Source organism: Leuciscus leuciscus, assembly GCF_965113295.1.
Source record: "Leuciscus leuciscus genome assembly, chromosome: 3".
NCBI lineage: Eukaryota > Metazoa > Chordata > Actinopteri > Cypriniformes > Leuciscidae > Leuciscus > Leuciscus leuciscus.
Genome location: NC_138727.1, coordinates 13,061,957 through 13,072,399, shown reverse-complemented (window position 1 = coordinate 13,072,399; position 10,443 = coordinate 13,061,957). Strand labels below are relative to the sequence as shown.

General features: G+C 39.2%; 1 protein-coding gene across 1 annotated transcript; it reads right to left on the bottom strand.

Moving 5' to 3' along the window:
- Positions 1-479: 479 nt before the first annotated feature.
- On the bottom strand, positions 480-2,162 carry LOC309495976 (serine/threonine-protein kinase pim-2-like). The gene is made up of 5 exons (XM_082165900.1): positions 1,752-2,162; positions 1,502-1,596; positions 1,345-1,395; positions 826-1,204; positions 480-719 (listed from the first exon to the last, which is right to left on the bottom strand). The coding sequence occupies exons 1-5, from the start codon at positions 1,984-1,986 to the stop codon at positions 532-534; spliced, it is 948 nt and encodes a 315-aa protein (XP_082022026.1). The 5' UTR covers positions 1,987-2,162; the 3' UTR covers positions 480-531.
- Between the last annotated feature and the right edge of the window lie 8,281 nt (positions 2,163-10,443).

The following is a 10,443-nucleotide window of genomic DNA, read 5'->3' as shown; positions in this document are numbered from 1 at the left end:
AACTCATGAATGTTTTTTTTTAGAGCTAGAACAGAATTGAATTCTGTTTGGTTTACTGATTCTGTTATTTTCCTGTTTACTACAGGGATGCCGCTTTAAAACAATCTGTATAGTATCAAGCGCTATATAAATGAAGGTGATTTGACTATAACAAGAACATTACAATGAACACAAATTTGAAAATCTCACTACAAATAATCCAGAATCAAAGACAAAAGATAATAATCCTACTCTGCCTGTTACACTTCCACACACCTGAAACTGATCGAGTGAATCTCCTTAACTTCTCCAGTCTAGTGTAGATCACGATCAAACCATTGATGTTGTAACATCTGCTCAAAGCTGGGGCGTTCAGCTGGATCCCGGGCTAAACACTGTCCAATCAGATCCCTGCAGTCTGTACACATTTTAATAAGGAGAGAGCTGGTTAGTCATGACCATGTGACCTGGCATTTTCGCTATACGTTGAGCTAAACTTTCTGTACAAATCGTTTGCTTTATGTGTGTGTTTATCAATGTTATCATCATTATTCACTCACTTTTGGATAAGTTGCGGTTCTGAAATGTCACTTTAGCTTGTGTGATTTCCGTTCTATCAAGAAAAGGAAGACATTCGTTCGACAACTCGTACAGCAACACTCCTAGAGACCAGACATTTGCTGGGACGGCGTGGAATCGAGGTTCTGTCAAGACTTCAGGTGGGCAGTAATCCGCAGCTCCTGTAAGAAACACATTTGCACATCGTTGAGCTTTTTTTTTTTTTAAGCATCATCAAATAATTAGTAAGTCACTAGCTTCAGGTTTACACACTCCCAAAATGCTCACCCCTGTATATGTTGCTCTCGTAGCCTTCACTACTAAATAGCTGACCGCAGCCAAAGTCTATCAGCTTGAGATCTAGCGTGTCTTTCTTTATCAGGAAATTCTGTGAATGAATGTCATTATGGAAAACACCACGATGGATGCAGTGTTGCACTGCCCGTACAGCCTGTCTCATGACGACCTGTGAGAACCAGTCATTCCAAGGTTGACAAGTGATCGAGTCCAGCAATCTCTCGCAGGGCTCCGGATACTCCATAACCAGAGTGAATCCTCTAGGATCTTCAAACCACTGGTACAGTTGTATGACGAAGGGGCTTATGGATTCTCGCCTCATCATCAGCAGCAGCGCCACTTCTGTAACGAGAGGTTCGGGATTCCCAGGCTAGAGAGAAGAAGCAGACAGAAGGTTAGCTGGGTAAAAATCTGAAGAAAACATCATTTTGAAATGTACTATTCTTTGATCTTTTTAGATGCGTTCAAAAGAGCCTTTTCAGCTCAAAGTTATTTGAAAAGCCAACTTACAATATTAAGATAAAGATCGTTGTCAGTCTTGCGCATCCGCTTGATGGCAACCTGCACACACACAAAAAAAACATCTTATTAAACCATCTGTAAATTGTTTTAAATGTGTTTTGATGCACGCAATAGCAAAATGTTTGTACAATTCAGTAAGATTTACCTTTTTGCAATCAAATTTGCGTGTTCCCAGGAACACTCTGCCATATCCTCCGGATCCAATCATCTTTTTCACTTTATAGAGAGACTCAAAGGACTCTGAAAAACAAACAGAAAAATATGAGACAATTATTAGCTTGCTAGATCCATTGTTTTATTGTTATTTGTATTGTTTTAACTTGACTCAGTTATGCATGAAATAGCAAAATCTCTATCTGTAGACTTTGCACTGCCCAGCCTTATTTCAGTCTCACTTGTTGAGCTCTTGTTCACAGGAGAAGCCCCCACGGCACCCTGAGCAGTTCGGCCAGTTGATGTCTCTGTTGGCTCGACAGGAACTTGACCCGGCAGCGGAGGACACAGAAACCATTCGAGGCTGTCGGACCTGGACAAACCCTGTTGGTTTGGGCTCTCCGATCCATTGCCACTCCAGCTCCCCTCGGCGCAGTACGAGCCTCGGCTGCTCAGACTCAACGGGTCTCTACACATCCTCTCGACATTGGCCTCAGGGAGGGACCAAGATGAGGATGACGTGAAGCACGGAGAAGAATTTCTGGAAGCAGTTCTCCAGGATCTGGAGTGGCCTGAGGATGGAACATTTCAGACATCAAAAACTGTTTTTGTTTTTTTATAATATTAATTATCAATGTCAGTGGTCACATCAAATTGTTACTTTGGTTTCACTTTATTTTGATCCCTTTAAGACATTCTACATGTCTTAAATGTCTACTAACTCTCATTAGTAGAGTATTAGTAGACTTGTTAGGGTTAGAATAATGCTGGGTACACACCAAAAGATTTTTTACATCTTATAAGATTTTCAAAATGTGACAGACCACAAACATGAGGACAAAAAATCCTAGATTTAAGCGTTTTGCTCCTATAGTGTGTGGTGTGCCATGATGTGACAAAGACAGCACACCACACACAAACAGATTTTCAACCGGAGTCTCGACTATGAACACAGGAAATCTCGCAAAATATTGTGAGACTTCAGAATAAGCATGACGGACGATATGCAGGAAGAAATTGCGATAGTGTTTGGAATGATTTTCACAGAAAATTCACGTGAAAAAACCATTGTACCTACCATTATATATAACCTTTTATACAGAAATATATTCATTCTTTATTGTCTTTATTTTTTTATCTTTTTTTTAAAATTGATTTTAAGAATTATACAATTACAGTCAGGGGGGTACAAAGAGTAAAGCCGATAAACAAACATAAAAAGACATATACATAAACAGTGACAAACTTAAAAGTTAAACAAAAATTTGAAAATGTTTACAGATTGAAACGCACTTTGCAGCTTTCTTATTTTTCAAACCCAATATTGTGTTTAGGTATTGTAAAATTTCTGCTCTTAAAATGAAAAACAAAGGCTTGTTTCCTCGAAATTTACACTTATGAATACTAAATCTTAACATTAAGCTTCCTGCAAGTGTGTGTGTGTGTGTGTGTGTGTGTGTGTGTGTGTGTGTGTGTGTGTGAGAGAATGGCCGTGTCTTCCATCATCTCGCTTTCTGATTGGATATTGTTTCGTTTCACGTGATAATCTCCAGAGCGTGCGCGTGTTTGTCCTCGGAGTTCCCCCCACACATCAGGATTTCTGATCGTAAATATTAAACATGTTTAATATTTACGATTCGCGATCGGAGCGGCTCCGACGTTCTTCCGAGCAGGTTCGGACACTCTTAACACACCTCACACCAAGGGAAAATCTGATAAAATAATCTGTTAAACCATCAAGAGAATCGGGACATAGCTAGGATTGTCGGAAGGGGAGAAATCGGCCCAAAATCAGCCCGATTATCTTTTGGTGTGTACCCAGCATAAGTTGACATGTAGTTGAAAAGTTACTTATAGTCAGTAGAGCGTCTGTTGCTAGATACATTGTTTTATTTAAAAAAATGTCAGCGCAGGCCGAGAAAATAATATTATAATGGGGGAAATAATTTTAATATTCTGTAAAAACAAGCCTTATTTTGAGTGGAAAACAAGATAATACTGTTTAAAATAATGTTGGAGAAATAATGATTTACCATTATTTGGCTTGACGCCGGAGTGATCTGGAGCGGGTGATGACGGTTCAGGAACAGGATCTGCTGGAGGAATAAAAGGCTCCACAACATCCACAGCACTACTGGAACAGCAGCAGAAAACAGCCTTAAAAGCCTTCCAGAACCTGAGGAAACAATCAGGCCTCTTCCAACGTTTTGGAGCTTTTTCTGAAATGAAGAAAAAACAAATGAAAACAACTATTAGACCCATCTGTAGTTGCAAAGTTACTTATAGTCGACAGAATGTTCAAAAGGGACCATCAAAATAAAGTGTTACCGTTACTTTAGTTGGTTTAGTTGACAAATCAGCCATTGAAAATAGAAATACAAACTAAGCCATTACTTCTTTATTAAAAGCCTATTCTGACCTCTGCGAGAGTGTTTAGATGAAGTGGACGGACGTCCATCATCTGGGTTCTGCTTCGCCTTCGTCCCGTGAGCCTGACCTGTGGACACAGAAACAGAAAACTCAGATATCCAGGAAGATCCTGACTCTGTGTCTGGGTCGGGTCTGGCAGAGGTGGACAGTAACAAAGCACATTTATTTGAGTACTGTACTTATGTACACTTTTTGAGCATCTGTACTTTACTTGAGTATTATTTTTTCTGGAAACATTTTACTTTAACTTCACTACATTTGAAAGACAAGTATCATACTTTTTACTCCACTACATTTCTGTCAAGGTCCTTGAGTAGAAAGTAGTTGGATTCTGACATCAATCTGATTTTCATTTTCAACGTTGGGTTTGGTTTGGTCTTCTAAATGTCATTGTTTTGGAGCACACTAGCTTATAACAGTGGCTGACATATTCATACTAAAAGCCAAAAAACTTTAAATAGGGCACTATTTGAGGGAACAGCCCGAAACAGGGTGTCCGAAACTATTGTGGACGTTATTGAGAGCACTTATTCAATCTCTCATTCAATCCCACTACAGGATCTGTGTTCTAGAAATACATTTCATATTGATATGAGGGCAGGCAGGCATAGATTCAGAGGCGTAAGTAAGTATTACAAACAACAATAATAAAACAATGCACTGACATTAATTTACGTTTGATACTTAAGTACTTTTAAAAACATGTAGCCTACTTCTGTACTTTTACTTGAGTAAAAATCAGTCTTTTCAACTTTTACTTGTAACTGAGTAATATAATATTTGACCAGTAGTATCTGTAACGTTAACTTGCTTTCACTCAAGTAAGGAAATTGTGTAACTTACTTTGTCCATCTCGGGGCAGCGGATCCTGATCATCACGGTCATCAGAATCGGGTCTCCAAACCTCCTGACCAGCAGCCGTCTGAGGGAAAGCAGCTCTCCTGGATCTGGAGTGATCTTAGGATGGATATTTCACATATCACATAGTTAGTTATATTTGAATAATAATAATCAGTAATCAATGTCTGTGGTCAATTAAAATGTTTTACTTCAGTTAAGTTACTCGAATTCAAAACTTTATTTCGCATGCAAGGAATCAAATAAATGTGATCAAATGGGTTCTTCAAATTAATGTAACGTCAGTCATTGTACAACATCATACCATAAACCATAAATGAACAATTAAAGCACTCACCTCCTTCGCCCATCATGCGAGCCATCGATATCCTCCTCCAAACTGCAATACAACACAACACAACACAACACAACACAACACAACACAACAACAAAATAGAAATATCCACAGAAATACACCCCTGAAAAAAATATCAAACAAACAAATAAAAATATTCTCAGAAATTAAATAACGCTTTCAAAAATGTAACTCTATATAAAGGAAATATCCCCCGATGTCCTTCTAGAATAAAAGTCTCCTCAGAAATCCAGAAAATAGCTTCGAAAGATCAGGTTGTGTGTCAGAAAAGTCTCAGCAAAAGTCTGTTAATTCTCCTCGTCTCTCAACCAACAGACAGCGGTCGATCGTGAAGTGCGGATACATGCAGATTGCAGAATTCATAAAATGCGTCACTATTAGCAACTAAAATTCGAATCACGCATGCACGCGCACATCGACTCTGATTTATTAAATAGTTACAAATTTAATGTTGACGTTTTCTTTAATATGATATTCATTCTTTCAGACCAGTTTTATTATTAAAACCCGTGGAAAATGCCACAAGGGAGAATAAATCGGACATCATTATAAATTTATTAAATTGGCCCTTTTCCGCATATATAACCATCAAGGCCAATCAGCTTTCAGTATCACTAATGCGTCATCCAACCGGTTAGTAGTAGTGGTGAAGAAATCCAAATTATTGTTGAATTCTCTATTAAAATTGTTCACAATTGCTACCCTGTTAACTATAAACTTGCTAAATTTGCCCCCATTAAATATCAAACTAAAACGACAGATTGCATTGTGGGTTTAACCTGATGCAGCAAAAGATTTGTTGATTACAGTGAAACTTTTTTTTTCTTTGCTTACAAAAAAAATGTCTGATAATTATTAAAGCGTTGCAGTATTTCTTGACCAAAGTGCTTCTGTAATATTTAGTGTATCTATAGTGTATTAAAGGTATACATTTAATCACTTCTGTGTTTCCTGGAAATGGACCCTTCAACCTTTCCATTATTATCTCACCAGCTGAACTATAATGAGCATATATAACAACTATAATAACATATATACAATGTTATAAGACTGCAAATAATATTTTTACAAAACAGTTATTTCCTCCCACAATTTCTCTCATCTTAAATATATATTATAACTTTTTCTCACCCAATTGAATTTGATCAGAAGGGATGTGTAAGCACTATTATTTGAAAAACTTCTCTGTTTTGTATTATTAAAAGCATTGTTTGACTATACAAGGGTAAATATTTGATCATTCTACTATGGTATTTACCAAATGTTCTTGTGCATGAATGCAGTAGTGGTTCTTCACTTTCTCTAGACTCAACTCACTGGGCCCATTTGGAGCAATCTGTGTCTATGTGCTAATATAATATACCTTGTACATCTAGCCTCTAGTCTAGAGAGAATATGGTTGTTCATATCCATATATTTACTGAATAGACAAGTATATATGGGACCGTTCGGTATTTATGGAAGGGGCCACCGGAGGAAAATAGGGGAGGGTCATGTCTTTTTATTCTTTGTTGAGGGGAGGGTCATCCAATTTTTTTATTCATGAAAACAGCAACATTTCAAAGTGGCTTGTTTGGTGCTATTTTTTTTCCATTTAGATCGATGTTGATCTCGCGTTATCAGCCCCCCTTCGATATCAGATGGGTCTGACCCAACAAAAATCCAGTTTGGCGCTGTTTGAAGTGCATCATGTCAGAACAGAATGCCAATGAAATGTTTACCCGGCAAAGCTTTAAAGCACGAGCAAATAATGAACTTTTGTGATTGCGAATAAGTGCACAGTGTCCTGTGAGTGTAACTCTACCGCTGCATTAACATGTTGTGAACGTAGGCCTACGTCGAGTTTTACAGTATTGGGACTGAGGCGCATACTACCATATTTTAGTTTCCATTCTTATTTTGTTTCCACGATGTGTAAGATGTAGGGCTACCACATCTTTAAATTACTATTAGATTTATTTAAGTTAACATAAATACGTAGACCTACACCACAAAAACTAGTTGAGGATAAATTCGTTAAACTTGGGCGATTCCAGTGTTATGGACGTGACATTTGCAGTCAATACGTGAAATATAAATTCTCAGAAAATGCATTTAATACCAATATTTTGAAACGTCTGAAAGGAGTCAAGACATTAGAAAAATATCAGTCTACACATGCGTTTTATATTTAATATGAGGGAAATACACATATGTGACGTGACACAAAAAATCTTTAACTTATAGGTGGCAAAATATTTTTTTGTAATTCTATAAATTACACTGTGCAAACCAAAAGATATATACCCACCGGATGAATAAAGATCGGCCTCCACAGAACATAACATATTATTTTTATTTTATTTTTCGTGTTCGCATTTATGTGAAAAAAACAAAAACAATGTTACGGGCATGACAGTTCTCCATTACGGACATGACTGCTCTGAAAGCGACTTTAAAAATTTCACAGAGACCTCAAACAGAAAGCACAAAGCCTTTCTTTAAAGTGAATTTCGTTTTTTTATTAATTGTATCTTAATTTGAATCAATGTTTTATCTGGATTTAAATAGCCTAAGAAGTAAATATAGTAGAAAATAGAATCACGGAGGCGCGGGCGAGTGAACGGACTCTTGTCTCATAAATGAACCGAAACTCAGCGTAAGGTATGCTACTTGCCTCACAGACCTGAGAAATATATAGAAAGCTTGAAATGTCTACTTTTAAACAGAACAATTCAAAACGAAGGAAAACAGACTGCTTTCTGCTTATGAAATTTGCATTTCTCTCTGGCGCGTTCTGAGAAGATCGCGACGCATCGTCAACTTCATCTTTGCAGTCGACACAGAAAACACGTGTTTATTAATAAACAATTAAAATGTCTCCTTGCTATATTTGACATATTCATAATAATTACTTTTGCCGGTTCTTTGTGACAGCTTTTAGATGCTTTATTGGCAGCGCCACCCACATGTTGAACGAGTCACACCGCATCAGCACCAAAAACATGATTTTTTTCAAATCTAAAATCAAAAATCGTGATACGAACCGAATCGTAGGTTTGGTCTATCGTTACAGCCATAGTAAGATGAGAAAGCAAGAGTTTATGGTTTTAAAAAACAAACAAACAATGGCTATCTGAACATCTTTGCCAAGCGCAGTACAGAAGTAGGCTAATCAATAAATTATCGGGGAGGGTCATGCCTTTTTTCACAATCATTTTGGAGGGTCATAGAAAAATATATTGCTGGCGAAGGGAGGGTCATGTCTTTTTTGACAACAGATCTCAAAACTCCTCCGGTGGCCCCTTAAATAAAAAACGAACAGTCCCCCGACTGAGCCTGGGTTCTCCCAAGGTTTTTTTTTCTCCATTAGGTCACCTGATGGAGTTTTAGGACACCATTAGGTCACTTGATGGAGTTTTTCGGTTCCTTGCCACTGTTGCCTTTGGCTTGCTCAGTTGGGGATATTTTGGGGATATTTAATTTAATTTTATCAATCAATAAATTCCTCTTGAAACAAACTTTGTTGTATTATTTAAATTGAATACTGTGAAGCTGCTTTGATACAATCTGTATTGTGAAAAGCGCTATACAAATAAACTTGACTTGACTTGACTTGACTTCTTCCTCCAAACACCGCGAGTGGAGTTTAGACCAAAAAGCATCAGACCACATGACCTTCTGCCATTCCTCCTCTGGATCATCCAGATGGTCATTGGCAAACTTCAGATGGGCCTGGACATGTTCTGGCTTGAGCTGGGGGACCTTGCGTGCGCTGCAGGATTTTAATCCATGACAGCGTAGTGTGTTACTAATGGTTTTCTTTGAGACTGTGGTCCCAGCTCTCTTCAGGTCATTGACCAGGTCCTGCCGTGTTGTTTTGGGCTGATCCCTCATCTTCCTCATGATCATTGATGCCCCACGAGGTGAGATCTTGCATGGTGCCCCAGACCGAGGGAGATTGACTGTCATCTTGAACTTCTTCCATTTTCTAATAATTGCACCAACAGTTGTTGCCTTCTCACCAAGCTGCTTGCCTATTGTCCTGTAGCCCATCTCTGCCTTGTGCAGGTCTACATTTATCCCTGATGTCCTTACACAGCTCTCTGGTCTTGGCCATTGTGGAGAAGTTGGAGTCTGTTTGATTGAGTGTCACCTCTACGCACGGCTTGGGCTCTGGAACCACACTCCTTGAGAGAGGATGGACTCTTCACCACTCTGGAGTTTCCCATGGTGAGAGGCGGCGGGCTGGTGTGGGTTTGCTTATAGCCCCCCAGCTCAGCCGCCATGTGTTGGAGTTTACCCCGGTGAACGAGAGGGTCATTTCCCTGAGCCTACAGGTCGGGGATAGGTCTCTCACTGTCGTGTGTGCCTATGGGCCAAACGGCAGTGCAGAGTACCCGGCCTTCTTGGAGCCTCTGGGAGGGGTGCTGGAAAGTGCTCCGACTTGGGACTCCGTCGTTCTACTGGGGGACTTCAATGCCCAAGTGGGCAACGACAGTGTCACCTCGAGGGGCGTGATTGGGAGGAATGGCCCCCCTGATCTGAACCCGAGCGGTGTTCAGTTATTGGACTTCTGTGCTAGTTACAGTTTGTCCATAACGAACACCATGTTCAAGCATAAGGGTGTCCATCAGTACACGTGATTTTAATCCATGACAGCGTAGTGTGTTACTAATGGTTTTCTTTGAGACTGTGGTTCCAGCTCTCTTCAGGTCATTGACCAGGTCCTGCCGTGTAGTTCTGGGCTGATCCCTCACCTTCCTCATGATCATTGATGTCCCAAGAGGTGAGATCTTGCATGGTGCCCCAGACCGAGGGAGATTGACTGTCATCTTGAACTTCTTCCATTTTCTAATAATTGCGCCAACAGTTGTTGCCTTCTCACCAAGCTGCTTGCCTATTGTCCTGTTGCCCATCTCTGCCTTGTGAAGGTCTACATTTATCCCTGATGTCCTTACACAGCTCTCTGGTCTTGGCCATTGTGGAGAAGTTGGAGTCTGTTTGATTGAGTGTGTGGACAGGTGCAGTTAATACAGGTAATGAGTGGAGAACAGGAGGGCTTCTTAAACAAAAACTAACAGGTCTGTGAGAGCCGGAATTCTTACTGGTTGGTAGGTGATCAAATACTTATGTCATGCAATAAAATGCAAATTAATTATTTAAAAATCGTACAATGTGATTTTCTAGATTTTTGTTTTAGATTCCTTCTCTCACAGTTGAAGTGTACCTATGATAAAAATTACATACTTACAACCTCTACATGCTTTGTAATAACCTGCAAAATCAGTGTATCAAATACTTGTTCTCCC